Source organism: Lepisosteus platostomus, chromosome 16 (assembly GCF_059453375.1).
Source record: "Lepisosteus platostomus isolate fLepPlt1 chromosome 16, fLepPlt1.hap1, whole genome shotgun sequence".
In the NCBI taxonomy this organism is placed as follows: domain Eukaryota; kingdom Metazoa; phylum Chordata; class Actinopteri; order Semionotiformes; family Lepisosteidae; genus Lepisosteus; species Lepisosteus platostomus.
In genome coordinates, this window is record NC_142626.1 from 24,781,691 (window position 1) to 24,801,806 (window position 20,116).

A 20,116-nucleotide genomic window follows, 5' to 3' on the forward strand; every position below is an offset into this window, starting at 1 on the left:
CTTAACATGGTATTCATGTCTCTTCTAAATCGCTCAAAACAACCATGTAACTGTGTATGTAAATTTGAATTCTAAACACACATACAGCACAGATTGATCATCATAAATGTCACAATATCAATGCTGATTGAATGTAACACACATAATTGTATTTCAATACAGAGATGGGTGGTTCCAAATCAAAACCAACACCATACCAAGGTAAGATTAATCTTTCATTCATAATCTACAAAGAATATTAGAACAAGAAGTTCCCTCAACAGCCAAAATATTGTTTCTTCTTTCTACTTTTCACCATGGAGTTAATCATTATTTGTTCCCTGTTTAATAAGCACTACACTTATCCTATGTAGTGAAAGATAGGGTTCTAACTTAAATGGAATTAATTTAAAAAAAAACACTTCCAATTCTTGGGATATGTTGCTCTTTTATCAGAGATCACATTAAAGGTTGTTTGGCTTGTTTGAGTGAGTGTGAGTGTCTTGGAATGCATTTTATCTGTCAAACAACTGTCTGCACATCATACTCACCCCCTTACCCAGCCAACAGTGACTACAGAGAGGAACGGGGAATGGCATTAAACACTACCATGAGTTTCATGGTGCCCTAAGAACATTTCCTGAAACACAAGCCGAGCTCCTGGAATTCCGTCTCACCTTGATCCACCCAAGCCCTAATATACCCTAATATAGGAATATTTCTGAGACATGGAGGATATTTTGATACTCTTTGGCCTGCAATTGATGATGGTGCTTTTCCTGAGTCAACAGGACCTTAGGAATACAGCAGGTTATCTCCTTCCTCCTTAAAATCCAAGCTGACCTTGTGTAAAACCAGCTCTATTTGATCTCTTAGGTTGAATTCAAAACTGGGAAATGGAAGATATCCCTCTTGAAATTATCCACAGCTACATTGTTTCCCCAGGCCTACCACTCACAACTGTAATATTTTCATTTCTCTGGGACTCTTACTTCATGTTACAGAAAAGGTATTTGTTTTTTCATGGCCCTTAACAGCTGTCACAAATATTTAACAGACAGTTATCATACTGATACAAACAGTATGATAATCACACAAATGACAATACATGCAGTTTTACTATTCTTCCTCTATAATAGCAAAAAGTTATTTTAATATAATTATATATTAAATATATACAGTATATTAACTATATGGTATAATAATACCATAAAAAGTGAAGTTTTATGTGGATATAATATAGAACATGAAAAAAAAACAATTACTGTTATTATTTTCAGTATAAAAAAGATATAAGAGAATAAATGTCAAATGCAGTTTAACAAAATATTCTACGATAAAATTGACTTTTAACACAATATTAAAAATGAACAGTGTCTCCTCTACTGTCAGAGGTTAATTTCCAAAAAACATACATAACAAACAACAAACAAAATAAATTTGTGAAATGATCTGCTGTAATAGAAATGGCTGATCGTTCACTCACAGATTAGAGACGAGTTGACGTACTGGTGATATGCGAGAACACTTTCCAGGGAGCAATTTAATCATTTAACCATAATCAAAGCCCCTAAAATAAACTTAGAGGCATCAGATGGAATCAAGTATATTAACATCTCTGACAATGTACACAGACGTCTTGTTTGCACTGGGGTGAGGATAAATATACTTAATGTTCTGAGTTCTTTCTTGCATTGTCAGACTGTGAATAAATTAAAGCATTTTATTAAACAGGCATTTGTGATTTTAATCAAGATGGGGGTAATGGGAACTCTCTATTATTCTCTCTATTATATTATAAACACCCAAAAATAAATTCAACGAAAGGCTTCGAAGAAAGAGGCGTTCTTTCCTTCTGGTTTAACAGTCTGTGCAGAAACAAAACAATCAGGTTAAACAAGAGAGTGTGGCATTACTTTTTGTCAATGAAAAAATTAAGTATTTTCATGTTGAATTAGTTGTCCTTCTTTTGGTTGGATAAACATGAATAGCATGAAGCAACATGGGCTCATTGTTATGATTTCTCTGTTATTATCAAAACCCTCAAATCGTTAGATTGTGGTTATTTTGGAAACATTTTGACATGTTCCTTGTAATTGCACTGCTGTTGATATTGTAGCAATAGACAAAATGAAATGCTTGGGGTTTGTAATGTAGGGATTTCTATATTTATGTTTTAATTTAGTGTTTACATTAGTGACAAAGGCTAAACATTCAGCTTCAGTACACCATATGACCGACCTTACATACATGTTTGCCCGACATGTTTAAATAAACAAAAAACAAGTCATTTATTCCTTTATCATGTTGGCTAGCTAAAGTCCTCTCTTTGCTAGTTAATGTTACTTCACTTTGTCGGACGTGATTTTTTACAGCCTGTTTCATGTTCATGTTCTCCCTGAGATTGTTGAGCGCAGTGTCAAAATGTTTCCATATGAAAGGATTCATATGAAAGGCGGTGACGTCACCATGCTGGCAAGCTGGCTTTCACAACCTGTAATGTCGGCCATATGCGTTAGAATATATTTAGATCTTTAAATTAATATCGTTATTAATTTCTTTAGCATCACAACGTTGTCCAATAAAACCTTTCTTGTGTCTAACTTTCAGTTAAGCAGGATTTGAGCAACAGACCATAAAAAAAAACAGGATTAACTTTTTTCTATCTCTTTCTCACCCGCTGCGATTCTGGTGTTAATAAAACGTGTTTACAAAGAAAGTGAAATACAGTAATACTACCAGCTATATAAATACATATACAGTATTTAGATCCTTAAATTAATATTGTTATAATTTCTTTAGATACTAGATTCCATATGTGATACTAGATCTTGTTTATATTAGAGTTATATCACTGGGCAGAGGCCAGCCTGCTAGAGCACCACAACTTCGTAACACATGTTTTTCCATACTGTAGTTTGAGTTTTTGTGTAAGCTGTAAGTTCTTTTTACTGTATTTCTTAATAAACATTTGAAACACTTTAATTTTGTAAACTTAACACGCATTCTGTACAGAAATAAAATAATGTTTTCTACAGGTGTTAAGCAGATTAGCAGGTTACTGACAAAATAGTGCACCGTGCACCACTGTGGATGTACGGAACTCAATGTGAGTTCTGTCTTGCATTGTCAGATTGTGAATAATAAAAGCATTTTATTAAACACGCGTATGCGATTTTAATCAAGATGGGGATAATGGGGACTCTCTATTATATTATAAACACCCTTAGACTGGACAAAAGATTTTTTTAATTTTTAAAAAAGAAATAAAAAATGAGATATAATGATGTGTTCCTGCTTAACTTAGACACTGCATGATTTTAAAAGCTATGAAAACAGGTTTCGATAGTTAATAACAACTTTTTACGTGTGAAAAATGGGTGATTTTTCTTCCTTGTGATCAGCTTAGAATCTTTGTGTTTCCCTCCACATCACATTGGGCCTAACAACACCTTTTAACTGTGACTATATCCACGATATAGCACGGCCTCTCGTACCTTATTGCTTAAATAATTAAATTCTGAAAAGGAGTCATGTAGTTATCACTTAACTTTGAGTGTTTTGTGATATTTAGAAATGCCAACAAATTCAATATAGTGTCGATGATATTTATTATCAGTTATAACGACAGCAGTAGCAGCTTCAAATTATTTGTTGTTATTAATAAATGATTTAGCTTTGAACAGTTGTGATATTTTGAAATATAAAAAATGTCAATATATAGTAGTGTCCATAACATTTGCCATTTTAGTTTTTCAAAGAAATGTGTATTTGTTAAAAGAAAACTCATAGCAACAGCTGGGTTAGATCCTCCAACCCCAGGCATAGAGGGCACATGCTTAAGCCATCATGCCACAGACATAATTAGGTGGGAAGGAGTGAAACTGAAGCATACATATCCAAAGAAAGTGTACTATTGTGATAATTTGAGCTACAGTACATGAATATAATTATATTGCTAATTAATTTCTTTAGATACGTGATTCCATATTATATTCCCTATTAATCAAATTCTAAAAGTATGCTTTTGTTTACTATGATAACGAGTGTATTCGCAGAAAAGGTTAAAACATTATAGCTTTTCACAAACTTTATAAACTTAATATAGTCCGAAGGAGCATGTAAAACGTTTCCAAAATAACCACATGTAAGACTTTGATGCTTAAACTGTTTAGGAAGAAAATGGAATAATAGTGTGTATTTTTTCTTTAAACTACCAATACCAGGCATGTGCAGTTTACATAATATGTTTATGTTCCTAAATTAATATCGTTTATATCCATCAGACGCGTTATGCTCCTCTTCTTTTTATGCTCAGCTACAGTACTAAAATTTCCCTTTAGTTGTAAAATTCCATATAAATATTCAATACTAAGCAAATTAAAACATGCACAGTAAAGAGATGAAATTATTCAATCTTTTCACTAATGACCAATGCACCACGAGTGCCCCTGTCGGTCATTTTGGCCAGCCAATCACGTACCGCAGTACAACGCAGTGACTTGTGGGTAATTGCGTGTGGTACGGGTTTGTACCGTGCATTTTGAATGGTTGCATTGGTACATTTCTTAATTTAATAATAACCACATTTTTTTGTTATTATTTTTGTTATTATATTTTATAAATATGCTGCCTGCCAGTCAGTTAAGAACAGAACCAGTTAAGGACAGTACCACTGATAGACAAAAAACTTTGCAATTTAAATAATTTTGTGTTGCTACAGTATCAAAAGCAGCAGTAAGAAGCGTAAGGATATCTACTGTATAATGTAGCTCCTGAGTCTGAGGCAATAAATTAATCATTCAAAACCCTGAAAAGAGCAGTCTCAGTGCTATGATTTAAGTGGAAACCAGACTGAAATGGCTCAAACAAGTCATTGGCTATCATATAAGACTGTATTTGATGTGCAGCCACACATCTAAGGTTTTTTCTATCTAACCCCTGAGATAGAAATGGTAAATCATTTTGTCAGAATCCAAGCCTGGTGTTTTTCTATAGGAGTAATTGACATAGTCTTTAAGGCATTGAGGTATTTATACACTGTGATTTACCTAAAACATGATACACTGGAATAATCTACTGTATGTTGTACATAGCACTGATTTATAAGAAAACAATGACATCCTCTTTTTCTAAATGGCTTATGACTTTACTTCAAATTTAAAGGATACATTGCCCACTATCAGTGCCTCTACAGGGAGCAATGTGCACACTGTAAACAACAAAAAGGCTAGGAACCTCATTTTGTAATGAGCAGCTCTTTTAAGTGATATTATACATGTCATGAAATGGAGAAGTATTTGAATGTATTTTTAAAGTAGTTCATGCCTCTCCTTAGTGCTGCCATTAGTCTACCACTTGTTTTTGTGTGTATGTGTGCCTCCTGCAGTTTTGTATACTAACAATGGCTGACAGTGTTACAGTATATTATCTTTTTTTAACAGATCCACTAAAAGAGGCCACCAGGAAACATTCCTTACTAGCAAAAAACAACATGGATAAGGTATCTGAGTATTTACTGAATTAATGCATATAAGACAATCTTAAAAACATCATTACTAAAGAAAGAAGAGACTAAACAATGGTTTGTGCATGATGCATGGTATGTAGCATTAGTCCAAGTCATAAACAAGGGGCGAATGTGTAGCCAGAACTGTGTGGGTATAACTATAAAAAATGTAAATTATAATTTTTGAAATAGCACACTAAAAAAATATTTAAATTGGGAAAAACATAGAAAAACTCAGTCAAAATTAAATGCTGTAAATTTGTCTAATATAACCAGCCAAAACACATTCAATAAAACACTTAAGTGTATAGATTTAAAATATTAATGGCAATGAAATATAATGTATATGCTTTGAAATTGTTCTTCTAAATTACATTTTCATTTAATCATTTACTTCAGTATTATCAGCAGTGAACCGACTTATAAACATAATTTGATTTCAGCTTCTATTGTAGAGTTAAAATAACAAGTTATCTTTGTTCTCTGGCACAACAAAGTAATTTTCTGGTGACAAGCTTCAGAAAAACATTGTAAGTGCCAAGCTTCTGTATTTTACAGACTTGGGAAAATGAGAGCAAGGGCAAGCCTGATTGATGACCTGTTGCTGCTTTGTTTGTGCTGAATTCTGGATCACCTTTCATTTCTTGAGAGAATTTAAGTATAGCCAGATAAAAACAGTAACATACTGAATCACAAAAATACTATAGACAATATAGAGAGCATTGGAAATGGAATAATAATTGTGGATTTTGAAGTGGCAAGAAGATGTAGTTCTGTGATTTCAGAAATGTATCCCAAATGTATCCCAATGGGGCAGAAACAGTAGTACAGAAAACGGAGGGATATAGTGCTTACAGGTCTTTTACGATTTCTTGTTTTCAATTATCTTACAGACAAGCATGAGGGAAGCAAAAGACAATACTGGAAAGTAAGTGCTCTTTAATCTGTGTACTAAGATACAGTATAAGAAACACGTTTCTGTGTATAATTACAAAAAACAATTACACCTCTTTTCAATCATATGTTCTGAATTATTTTCTTTCCTCTTTTTTTCTCATGAGGATGTGATGAGTATAAATGTACTGATTAACTGATTCTAAGCTGTAAGATTAGTGAGGTGTTTCCTCCTTGGTTGATATCCATGCGCATTTCCAAATCCCTTATTTCCAGTAAATCTATAGTTTATGTTAGATTAGAAAGATTATAGAAAGATTATCCCCACAGGCTTGGGCATTGGCTAGGATTCAAAACCAGACACAAGGCTATCCCAATGAATAACTAATGCCTCACATTGAAGAGGTTACAGTATGCAATCACAAGTTATTTTCAGAGAAATTCAAAACTACTGACATCTTTTTTAAAACATTTAAATTTAAATACAATATATTTTTAGAGCCAATAAATATATAATATACAGATAAAAACATTCAAAACATGCATTAGAACCCATTGATGTGTTAGAGTAGCTTCCCTTTTCTTTGCTGTACCACAGTGTAGCTCTTTTGTGTGATACACTGACCAAAAACACTTGTGGAGCATTTGTGTTGGTGAACAACAAGAGATCCTAAAGTCCTGAGCAGATCACACCTCAACAGTTGACCCCCTCCTCTTCTTGGGCGTCTAGCAGTATCCTTTAACCTACCAGCTGATGTCCAATAAGGCAGAAAATAAGGTGCTATATCCCAGGATATTACGAAAAGATAAATACTGACTTTAACAATGTGCCTGTTACTTGAAAACAAGAAAAATAAATACTTTTAAATGAGTAACATTAATATTAGCAATATTTTTGAAAGTTTAAAGTGGTTACAACTGTATTAGTCCCTATTCATCTGCTTGAAATTAATAAGAATACACAAAGAAATTAACAAACACATTAACACTCAAGTAACAGTGAGATCCAGTCAGCAAAGCAAATTAGAAATTCTCCCAGATTCTTTCTAATATGTCTCCTTTTGCATTTTTAGGAACAGAAAGCGCCAAGGTTGCACATTCTTCATGTTCGTTTTATTTCCTTCCACAGGACATATGTACGGGTTTCACAGACTCTCTGTGAGGGGGAGACTAAGGCTGTAAAGCAGAGAAAAATCCAAATCCAGAAGGCCCTGAGTAATCTGAAAATTCCTTGTAAATTGGTATGGTTTTTATTATTTTTTATTATTTGTGTTGCAGAAATACATATTCAGTATAGTACAGTAAGTTACTGTAAGCATCATACAAAAAACTGCATTGTTACATCCCAGTGTGTGGTCTATGTGTGTTTTTGTTATGTTCCACACTGCTGACCCTTGATTGTTCTCCCTCCTCCATTGACCCACCATTACACCACTGTTCCGTATGACATAATCATCAATCAGCTTCTCAGCCAATCAGAGTGCATCTTATTCAGCATATAACATGGAGGTTTTCTGAAGGAAGAGGCCTTTGCTTTGCTTTGCTTTGCTTTGCTTTGCTTTGCTTTGCTGTTTTGTTTGTTTCTGTTAGTTTCTTTGTACTTTCGTTTGTTTGTGTGTTTATCCTTGTTTTGCCATTACCTTGCCCTAATGTGTTATATGTTCAACTTTTGTGGTCTTTTGTACCCTGTTCCTGTTGATTACTCTTGTTTTCCCTTATTTGTATTCCTAGTTCACTTGTGTTTTTGTGTGAACTTTTGTGTATAAGGTTAGTTTGGGTTATTGGGTACATTCTACACACTTACTGTAGTTGATTTTGTATTAGTACACTAGTTTAGTACGGGTGACTGCCATTTGTCTTGTATGTTTGTTGGGTAGTCAGTGGAAGTTAGCAAGGGTGTATGAGACGCCAAAGACCGTGTGTTTCGGGTTTTCTTTTGTAGTCAGGCTAGCTTTCCCTCATTTTCTTAGCCAGCTCCATTTTGTTTGTTATTTTCTTTTCTTTGGCACCACTCTAGTTCCTTACCCCTGTGTGTTATCGTGTCTTGTCAGTCACTTATTCAACTTAAAATCATCACTTCTGCATCCACCTTTGTTATCACGCTTCCTAGTCCCTCACCAGAACCCACCTGCATCCAAAAATTATCCTAAATGTTACACCCCTTTACCCCTAGACACTTGGGGTTGTAACAGCATCAAAATCACAAAGTTATTATCAGGAAAATAAAGACATTTTATTTTGTAGCAGGTGCATTGTCATGTTAGTGAAAAAATATGACATAAGAAATTTTCATTATGCTAGTTAACATTTGTCGTAGGGGTTTATTGTTGCTGTGAATGCTACAGGCATGTTACTCCTTTCCAGATTACATGGATGCAGTTAATAGATGAGAGGGTGGGGAATGGACAGGCTTTGGGGAAAATGGAGAGTACATAAAGTCTAATAAAAGAGGCAGAGCAGAAAGGGAAAAAGTGTATGGGAAGACAAATGAAACTAAGATTTTGCAGGCTTCTGCACTGTCTGAGATAAGGATCAGGGCTCTGAATTGGGTGCAAAACAGGCACCTCACAGGTCTTAATAGGGAAGGGACTTGAAGTATGAAATGAAGTAGAAGAAGTAAATGGAAGAAGAGATCATTCAGTTTGAACCATGAAATTGTAGGTTGAGTTGGAATGAATAAATAGCGCTGGTGGAGAGGGTGACAGCCAAGATGGAGTTACAATATTTCATGCTGTTTTAATGATCCTTAGTGGTGATATTACAAATATCATAACAGGTTGCACTTTTGTTGCTGGTAAGTAGGTTCTTGCACTGTTGTTATTTACGTTAGATGCTTTCATGAGAGAAACATAATAGAAGAATGTTAAATTTAAATAATTCTGAATCTTCTTCTCTTTAAGGGACACACTTGAGTGGAGTAGGGTACACGATACACAGTTGTGATATCTCAGTAACTTTGCAATTAATTTACACTATTTAATAGCCTTATAATTATCTGTCAGACTCACACACTGTTTTTTTATCATGCTCTTTCTCTTGCTTCTCTCTTCCTCAATCAGGACTGTGTCCCCCCTATCGCTGTGCTGGGCTCTTGGGGGGGTCTGCGCGCCATGGTGGCTCTCATGGGGACTTTAAGTGAGCTGGGGGCTCAGAACCTGCTGGACACCATCATGTACCTGTGTGGAGTGTCAGGATCTACCTGGTGAGTCTGAGAGACTGGGCTCTTGGGTCCAGGTTTGTGCCAGGTGGATCTGTGGAATCAATATGAATTCTGAAGGTTCGCATAAAGCAGCAGAACTTCTAATTCTGCTCCAATTCTGTAAGATATAAGGATTGAGCTCCGACTTTTCTCCTGGTCTCTACTCTTGTTTATGTATGAATGCAGGTGTTTGACATCTTTGTACCGCAACCAGACCTGGTCCTCTGAATTAGAGAAGGCAGAGAAAAAGATGGTGCAAAGACTCACAACTGGCTCGTTTGACTGTCTAAAAGCATTGGCAAGAATTATGGAGGCAGAAAAGGATGAGAACTTTTCCATCACAGATGTATTTGCATCTACAATTGTGCACGACATGGTGAAGCAGGTCAGCAGTCCTTCCTGCCTGGGTTTCTACCATCTTTGTCATCATGTATTTGTGTATTTCTCTCTCTTCATTGATGCTTCTGAGTAAAGTGTACAGTTTAATGTGGTAAATTGTAATTACTAAAGGTTTTATTTCCCTACAATATATCTTTGCTCAAAATTGAAATTCACTTTTTTATTTTTACTTAATTTTCATTAGTGCACACCATTGATGTGTACAATAAAATAGAAAAGGATATAGAAACAAATTAAAGGACATTCTGGGATATTTTATTATGATTTGATGCTATAGCAGAAGTTTCATGCTTAAGGTGATGTGACCTTACTATTCAAGACAAGTAACTCTAAAGGGAGAACACAATGAATCTAGATTTTTTTTAATTAATAGAGTTGAAAACTAACCTTTAGATAATCTCTAATTGTATACAGCTATGTGAGCCCCACTGAAGATCTCAGAGACCCTCCAAACCTGGTGGGAGTACTTGGGGAATACCATTGCTGGGTCTTCACTACATTATATTTTTTCCAGGTGGATGAAGAACATTTTTCTAAGGAAACCGATGATGAAATGAACAACCCTTACCCCATCTTGGCAGTTGTGGACAAGGAGCAGAGACAGAAGGATGAATACGATAGAGGTAAGATACATGATGATGGATGAACATAAATCTTATTTAAAATCCTGCAGAAAGGCCATATACGGTATTACATATTTTATAGTAAATGTTAAATGTTCACAGACCGCATCGCTAGCACCTAATCTGATCTGAAAAATTATGACCAACCAGCTGCTACTGGTAAAGGAAATGATCATTAGAGCTAAACTATAAGGCTATTAACAATTCAAAATAATTTATATTATAAGAAACTGCCAATATGTATTTAAAAAAAATGAAGGATTGTTTAACTTCTTTGATAATTGAACCCATGGACCTTGCTTTCTGTGTAAACTATTATTTGCTCTATGAAATAATATATGAAGTCAACAGCCCCGGCAGGTTATACCAACAAATCATAAGAGTTTTCTGAAGTCTGAACTTTTCTGAAGAAAAATATTATTTTTTATTCTAGTGTTATTTACCCATGTTTTCCCTTCAACCAAATAGTGTTCCTCAATTAGTTTGCGATTAAAACTATTTTCTGTTCTCTTCAAAAATAACTTAAACTAAAAACCAATAAATCCTTCTGTCTCCTGGTAAAACTCAATAATTCCTTCCTGGTTTCTCTCACGCTACACAATATAAAAGATAACAGTGTGCCTTCTGTCACGATCGTTACTCCTCCTCTTAAGGGCGCTCCAGCCCTTCCTCGTTCTGTCCCATTCCCCACACCTGTTTCTTATTCGAGCTCCTCTTTAGTTCCACCTTTAAAGCCAGACGCAGGCGATTGCCCGGGGCTTCTCATTGAATCCCGTTTCGTGAGAGCCCGGGGTCCTGCTGCATCTGGCTCCGTTATGGTTTTAGTTTCCTGTTCCTGATTCCTTGTCCCGCCGGTCCCGACCCGGTTCTGGTTTTTAACTACTTTGGATGGATCCCCTGGTCTTGGACTTTGCCTTCCGTTTTGGATTTCCCTTTTGGATTTATGCTTGGATTGTTTGCCCCGGACTCACTTCCCCCGGACACCAGCTCACCTTGGACACACCCCCCTGTCTGCTGACCGACTCCTGCATGATATTTTTCCCTATTGTTTCTTCACCTTTCGGATCGTGTCGTCCGCATAGGGCCCGGAAAGAACTGTTCCTGACACCATCTCCTCCTTAAATACCTGAGGCAGATGATTTCCTACATTGTGTCCAAACTCCTTAATTTCTTTTTCTTTTCCATTCATCCAAGGACTGTTTGGGAATTACAGATTCATATCCTTCAAACTAGCCATGCATACTACCATATACTTTAATTTTATAAAGGGTATAAACAATTTTTATGGACCTCGAACCAGGATGTTACAGTTCTCATTTTCAGTACATTTTTCATATACTCAACAGCTACAACAAAAGTTGGACAAGGTATTACATTAAAACAACAAGAATATTAATTTTATCTATTAACTAACAATAATAATACCATTTAATATTAGAAAAATAGACACACAAGAGTGGCCTCAGTGCCTTCAAAATGGGTTTAGAGAATAGCAGGGATTTAGGGATGAAAGAGTTTTTCTAGTTCTGGTACCCTTTCTCACTTCACTCTTCTTCTGCTCTTCCTCCTTTTCTCCGTGTCTCTTCCCTTCACAGGGGTCTGGTGTGAGATTACCCGCCATGAAGTGGGGTACTCTGGGTATGGAGCCTTTGTGGAAACACCATTCTTTGGGAGCCGTTTTGCAGGAGGGAATGTGGAGGAGCTCAGAGATGAGATGGACATCCTGTACTTGCAAGGTCTTTCTTCATCTTTGTTGTTACACTATAGATGAAGAAAAAACTCCACTTGGATGCCAAAGCCTTTGATACACACAAAAGATTTTTAGGCCAATGGAGGAACTTTACCATATATTACTATTGGACTTCAGTTTGTGTTGGGCTTTTACATAATGTTTGGTAATGGTGATAAGATATTCCATGTGTTACATTTGCATTAGGGAAATTAATAATTTTATAGGGATGGCTGTTCCCAGGTACTCCTAAATTATCTTGAATGGAAGAGGTGCCCATGGTGACTCCACTAACCGCTGACCATAATCTATGTAAACTTTTGGTTCACAGAGAAGGGTTTCTCAACTCCCATTGCAGAAAAACAACAGAAACAAAACTCATCCTGAAACTAGGTTCACACCTCCCCCTTTCTCTCAATGACTGACTTGTTTTCAAGTAATCTTCTCTATTCTCATGCTGGTTTTGACTTCACACCTTTCTTCACCCCCTCTCCACTTTGCGCTTTCTGAGTGGCCTCTCTGCCTCTCTGCCCCCCCTTCCTCCTCTCCTCTCCCAGCTTTTGTTCTTCTGTGCTATTTAATCTTTGCTGTCTGCCCTGTCTTTCTCACACCTGAAGAAGACTTCACAGCCGGAACATTGTGTTTTCTCTCTTCTCTTTTCAGCATGGAATAAACCTTTTACTTGCTCCTTTGCAATTTAGGTTAAAACAACTATCCTTTTTCTGTCTTAGAAACGGCCTTGTTCATAATAGCAGCCTTGTATTAACTGCCGGTAAAAAGAAAATGGCTTTGACTGAGTGAGGATTTCCACTTTTACTTATTGGGTTAAAACAGGGACCATCAGCACGGTCTGTTTGGCATGTAGGCTTCTATATATCAGGAACCATATATGTGCAGATATTCCAGCTCCGCTACAAGAAGTGATCTATTACACACAGGTAGTGAATTAAATAGTCTGATTGTTTCCATGCTGTGATTAAGTGACCTCAAACCATTTTCATTGCTCTCTCTCTGTTTTTTACTATTTCCTCAGGACTGTGTGGCAGTTGCTTCGCTGACTTCCAGTACATTATAGGTATAATTTTAATATATTGTAAGTAATGAATGTGCTGTATGCTCTCCCAATCTGCATCTACAGATGCACCCATTCAGAATGTGCAAGGTATGACAAAAGTACAGTGCAACAGCTTTTTAGTTTTCCAAATAATCTAATATAGGACTGCAGCACTCTGTAGAATCCTTAATATACTGTGGGTCTGCATGTGTTCTTCACAGTTCATCGTATTTTAATAATAAAAATCAAATGTGTATTAACCCATTAGTGCTTTCCTGAGCTATTCTTACTGTACAATAATATTAATTCGTAACATAATTTTTCTATTTAATGCAATGTAATTGTGAATAAGTAGTAATGCATTATTTATTATTAATACTGTGTATAATGAGATAATTTTATTTTAGATTTTGTCTTAACTATATTATATTATGGTTTTAAAAACTTTGTATTAAAAGCAAATAAGCATAGAAAACAGGAGCAGTTGGACTATGACTTTAACTATGCTTAATGAAAAGTATTTTAAGACTGAGGCAGTAAGTGAGCCAGACAGTAGGTAAGAGAGAGAAAGAGAAAGGGCAGTGGCTGGGAATTGAACCCAGGTCAGAGGCATAGCAGGTGAGAACTCCACCACAAAACATCACCTTGCTTTACAAACTAAATTAAAAATTACAAGTGTTTCATTTTCTATTACATTGCAAATAAGCCTTATATATAGTATATAAATATAGATTGTATTACCAACACACAATTAAAATGTACTTAAACAAGTAATAGGTTTATTCCATTGTAGAGAAAAACCGGTTCAGGGACGCCAAATATGTAATCATAGTGGCTCTCTGAAGGCACCAGTTCTGTAGGGTTTGGGCATTTACTGAGACAATTATTAATTGTAGCAGTAAATCACAAAGTTGATTCTTTTGATGGCTTTAGAGTCCAACCATGCGACAAAACTCAAACAACGCACACACACAGGTACTAATACACGAGGATACATTTATTAATACATAGAATATGCCTATAAACCTAACAGATCTTATCGAGAGGGTTATCAGAATACAAAAGGTATATATTCAATCAGTTACAAAGTGTTACACATATCAAGAGGACATACGTTCAGTATATCATTCATTAAGACCGTTTCGTAAAGTGAACTTGGTTACAACTTCTACATTAGATACTCAAACAAGTACATAACTCTTAGGAATTAAATTGATATCAACTGGTTGGGATAACAATTGAATTCTCGAGCTGTAATGCATTGAAGTTGAATACTCATCCAATCTTTGGGGATTCAGATCTCCTGCGGGCACAAAGAAACAGTTGCAGGCTGTTGCTGTCCAATCCGCGCTCTCTGGCTTGGTGACACCTGAAGAAGGCTCCATGGCCGAAACGTTGTGTTCTCTTTCTTCTTTTTGTGTTCTTTCTTCTTTTTTTTTCAGCACAGAATCAACCTATTACTTGTTCCTTTGCAGCCTACGCATGCTGACGCAGCTACCCACCTGAACTATTAAAATGTACTCTTATGTACTGTACTTAGAAAACCTTAAACTGTTTAAGCATTTGTCTGATTTTTATGTTACAGAATGGATTTGCAATCATTTGTTAAAAGGGAACACCGAAGAGACTAAACAAAAGAAAGATATGAAGGCCATTCATGGTGAGTTTTTGAACCTGGGAAGTATAGAACAATTTGAAGAATTACAGCCAAACTAAAAGGTCATGCTCACCTAAATTAATACAAGATACATTTATTAAAAATAAATTGTGCACAAAACATATACCAGTCTGCCTGAATACAGGCAGCAGACCTTACTGTGAGGGTTATCAAAATACAAGGTATATAATCCTGAAGAGAGGCAAACACAAAGAGATACAAAACAGAGAATATATTTCAATATATCGTTCGGCTATACCATATCTAATCAGTGTCATTACCCACTGTTACACTAGACTCGGAAGTAAATACATTACTCATGAATTAAATTGATAACAACTTTGATTCAATTAAATTTGATTGTTTAAATTGATAACAATTAAATTCTCAAGACGCAACATAGAACATGGGGTTTACTTATCCATTGTGTATGGATTTGGATTTCCTGGCACGAACACCAAAACCAGCTGACAGGCTCTGTTGCAAACTCTGTCCCAGCAGTCATCCAAAAGGCGTCGTCTCGGCGTCCTCTGGCTACCGGCCAACCAGTCAAGGTGCAGCTCAGAGTAGGACGGACGGAGGAATCTAACTGCGGCGCACAGTGCAGTCGTTGCTCCCAGGGGTCTACTAGTAGTCTGGCTGACTGGTAGAAAGTCTCTATGCACAAAGTGTGACCGCGGGTCCTCGCAGGTCATTCTATTGCACGGGAAGAAAACTGGTTCGTTCCCGGTCCAGCGCTGCTTCTGTATAAGCTATTCAGGTTGTCGATGAGGGTCCAACTGTAGGCTGCCGTTGATCAAGCGGAGCATTCACGTTGGTCGTTGCAGAATTCTGAGTATGTCCTGGATCCTCGGCCTCGCGCTTAGAACAAAGTCCAAGTCCCAGTGCAGACAACACCGGTTGTCACGTGATTGTCTCTGAGGGTGCGCGAAATTGGAAAAGGAGAGCCCCGACCTGAGCTTGTGCTACCTTTTTGACCAAGACACAGATGTGTGATGATTGGTTGAGAGTTTGGCGGGCATTGGAGACCCACGTGGTGTTACCACGCCCTGCCAGTCCCTGATTGGTTGACCAAGGTGAGAGATGAGTCACTTACTCCTGACACTTAGGAATGCAGTCCAGATTTCCTCTGGAACTCCCTAGACAGATAGGCGCCAGGGATGACCATTGATCATTAGCTAAGTGCATCCCCGTTTGGGAGTTGTTCCTTATCAAAAGAAAACACCTTAAATCGGCCTGCGTGAATAGCTTCTCTGTGGCTGCACCACAGAGATGAAGAGAGAGATGGGGCTCATTTAGGAAAGCACAGCAACGCTTAATTCTGTCTTATTAACAAGCATTGCCACTACAATGTAATGAGATAAACTTTTAATTGCAGATGAACATCATTATTTATTGGATGTGAAGGTACTTCTTAAAAATTCTGAGAGAGTCAGATTTCACTGTGGATTAAATAAATAGGTTGTTTCTGCAGACCATTGGATTTAAGGTGCTGTATTGAAGATTAGAATGAGAGTCAGTAAGATTTTTTTGGATAGTGTTGTTCATGAGGAGCTTGAGAATGTGATGGAAATGTCTAAGTATGTTAAACTCTTAGCTATTTGCATTGCAAAAATATTGAGACCTTTGCACAGATTTCACGGTTTGTTGATTTTAAGCTTGCACCCACAAAACTTTGAAGTAGCAATTAATATCATAATACTCTGCTTCACAAATTAAAAGCAATAAATGAAAAGAAATAAGTAAATAGTTAATTTTAAAGAAAATAGAAAAGTTTCAGTTTACAGAAAAATTCCACCAGAGCCTCACAACATTGTCCAATAATACTATTCTTGTGTCTAATTTTTAGTTAAGCAAGATTTGAGCCCAAAAAAAGATTCACTTTTTCTCACCCACTGCGATTCAGGCACAGAATGGTTAAAAAGAGGTCAGACAGACAGGGGTGAGGGGTGAAACTGTTACCCGTACTGGATAAAGTGGTTGGAAAATAGGTGGATTTACATCAGTAAAATGCTTTCCAATTTTAATGCGATATAGAAGATATTACTCAGAATAAATTACCGGTCTGTAAACAGTCTGTAACCGTCTGTGGACGGTCTGTAAACTGAAAATATATAGAGCAGCCATGTTGTTTATTGCCTCTTTTTTCACTTGGAAGAACATTCCAATGTTAATGCGACACTGAAGATATTATTAATAACCTTTTAAATCTGAAGCTGTTAACTCTACTTCACACCTGCATATCAAGATTGTGGTTTCAAAATAAAAAAAACATCAAACCACAGGTTGGATGACAACGTCCTGATTGTTTCACAAGGATGTGAAATGTGACAATTTGTTGGAGTTACCATCAAGAGTAAAATGCCAATTTCCCACTGCATTCTGGGGAATGTTGTTTTGACAAGAAACCTACATCTTGTCTCTGTTGTAACAGAAGAAATAAGGTTCTTGATCCCGAGATGAAGTGAAACAGATGAGTTTATTGCATGCAAGGAACAATAAAGCCGAAGTCTTGTTTCCCGCAAGAAACAACAAAACCGAAGTATTGTTCCACGTACTGTTACAAACGTTTGGGTTATATAGTGTTTTCTTCTCCGTTTCTGACGTCACTCGGTCTGATGGTAAAGAGGGGGGTTCATGGTATTTGGCCAGTTTACGATGTTCTGGGCAAATGGTCAGTTTAACATTACACCCAGGGGGGTTCCTAGCTGGCATCTGCAATCCTTATCAGTTAACCCCCTTTCCTGCCATAAACCCCTGCTTGTGACTTGGAAGTCTAAACCCCCTACAGAAAGGATTAAATTCAAACCCCCGTCTTCACATCTTTCTTCATTCCCCCCTTATAAAATATGGCATACGTCAGTGTAGCCTATTTTTATACATACAATGTCAGGGCAGATCTTTCCTTTCTTGGCGAACAGGTATGTATTGCCATGACATTGTACGTTCCACGGTTATGGCAAGATGTGATACATGTTTTTGTGCACGTGATGATTACAATTATACATATAAACAATACTACTCCTACAGATAAACACTATAAAAAGGTTCCACCCCAGGCCCCAAACACAGACTTTACCCAAAACCCAATTCCCCAATTTTCAGTATAATAGTCCTGATATTTCTGTCCCTCATTGTAAATGTGTTGGGCCAGATCTGAGATGTGCTCAGAATTATCAGGAATATATGTGCAGCATTCAGTGCCAATTACTGTACAAGTTCCTCCTTGGGCCGCCAGTACATAATCTAAAGCTAGTCGGTTCTGCATGGCCACTGTTCTGAGGGCTACCATCTCATCATTAACAGCCTTCAGACTAGATGAGGTAGAATTTGCTAATTCTTCTAAAGTCGAGGCCATTTGAATTAACTCTCGACTCAGAAAGTTCATGCCGGCTTGTGGAAATATTATACCTAAATAATATTCCCAATCAGCCAATTTTCTTTGTGGTCTGTGGTTAGGTCCGAAGGGGCTGTGGGTTTGAACACGGATATGAGGAACCACATATCCTAAATAACATGAGCCAGACCACTGGGCTGGCAGCCATGGGTAGGCTCGTTTTCCACAAATGAAATATGTTCCGTTTGGCGCTCCCCATGCCTCTGAAAATAAGAAACTTATACCGAATTGTGGGGTGTGCCGATCCCATCCTGGAATTTGGAAGGTAGAGGTGGAAAGATTTGCAGCGCTGGTAAGGTTGCAACGACTCCATCCAACCAAGTGCAGACCAATTAGTGTGCTGAAAACATATGTTTCCCTCACGTTCCTTATTGAGAGTCAGGTATGGTGGTGTATGGCTTCTGTTATATTTAGGAGCGTAAGAGCCTGTGAAACTCGTGGGCTCTAAGCCTCGCTCCTGTAGATATTGTAATGTTGTGCAGGTTAAAGTCGTGTTATGGCAACCCCCCATAGTTTGTCATATTAAAATCTCCTAAATTATCCCTCCAAATGATCATGCCTATGACTTCCTCGCGACGCCAAGTAATGGCTCCCATAGGAAGTCCTCCCTGTACATATTTGGGTAATGCGGCACACACCCAGCAGGCACTTTGGTTGGTTTTCTTAGCTGTCAGATAGGAGAGGCCTAAAAAGGAATTAATTCCATGTTCTCCTTTGTGGGAGAGATGATCATTAATTCCTGCGGAACATAGTCCTACAGCAACAATTATTGTTATAAACAGAAATGATTTCATTCTGAGTCTGTAAATGGGGATGTGGCTCGTCGGCAGTGTGGCGCGTGGATCCAGCGATCTTTTCCTTCCACTCGAACTGCAGACTCGGTTGTCAACAGGATCTGGTAGGGTCCGTCCCACCTGGGTTGGAGAACCTGTGAAGGAAATTTCCTGATCCACACCCACTCTCCTGGGATGAGGTTGTGCCCTCCTTCAGGTGGTGGTCCCCACGCCTCCAGGACCTGCTCGCGGGCTCCTTGGGTGGCCTCTGTCAGCTACTTGCAATAATACAAAGGAATGGTTGATCCATCTGAGGAAACCCCAGTCTCAGCACCTGTAAGAGAACTTGTTTCAAATTATTAAAGGCGGCTTTTGCTGCAGGAACCAAGGCAATCTTGTCCTTGTACTGCACTCCCCCCTTAAGCAGATCTGTTAAGAGTTGTGCTCACCCTGTAAAAACATTGCACCCAGGCCCTGTTAAAATTTCACAATGCTAGACACTCAAAAAGCTGAAGCAACTCAGACTTGTGGGTTTCCTCGTCAGGGGAAACACTCAGAATACCATCAACATACTGAGTGATCACAGCCAGTTGAAGCCACGTGATACCCTGTTCTGCATAGTCATTCTTTGTAATGCATAATATTCCAACCCAATAGATCTAGAATAAAACCACCCATTAAAATCTGGTACTCAGCAAGTAAAACTTGCTGTCCCAATACTCCTGTGGCCTCCTGCCATCTTCCCATATACATTGCTCTATAGTACACTGTTGAACAGAGGAGTGAAACAAGCAGGACAGTAGTGCTCCAGTATCCCCTAACAGAGAAACCAACACTCCATTAACAGTACATTTTTATCCACTGGACTGGGACAGACTTAGGGAGGCTACAAGGGATTTACAG

General features: G+C 37.5%; 2 protein-coding genes across 49 annotated transcripts in view; one reads left to right on the forward strand and one right to left on the reverse strand.

The window, feature by feature from the left end:
• The window catches only part of LOC148647083 (NACHT, LRR and PYD domains-containing protein 3-like), a 1,669,284-nt gene that overhangs the window by 586,952 nt on the left and 1,062,216 nt on the right, over positions 1–20,116 (reverse strand). The window lies entirely within an intron of this gene.
• The window catches only part of LOC148647092 (cytosolic phospholipase A2 gamma-like), a 29,430-nt gene that overhangs the window by 862 nt on the left and 8,452 nt on the right, over positions 1–20,116 (forward strand). Inside the window, exons 2-11 of the mRNA XM_088608843.1 lie at positions 163–201; positions 5,424–5,482; positions 6,382–6,416; positions 7,512–7,623; positions 9,442–9,584; positions 9,768–9,966; positions 10,495–10,603; positions 12,199–12,339; positions 13,366–13,407; positions 14,972–15,046. Of these exons, the coding sequence (XP_088464969.1) occupies positions 163–201; positions 5,424–5,482; positions 6,382–6,416; positions 7,512–7,623; positions 9,442–9,584; positions 9,768–9,966; positions 10,495–10,603; positions 12,199–12,339; positions 13,366–13,407; positions 14,972–15,046 (954 nt within the window). The remainder of the gene's footprint in view (positions 1–162; positions 202–5,423; positions 5,483–6,381; positions 6,417–7,511; positions 7,624–9,441; positions 9,585–9,767; positions 9,967–10,494; positions 10,604–12,198; positions 12,340–13,365; positions 13,408–14,971; positions 15,047–20,116) is intronic.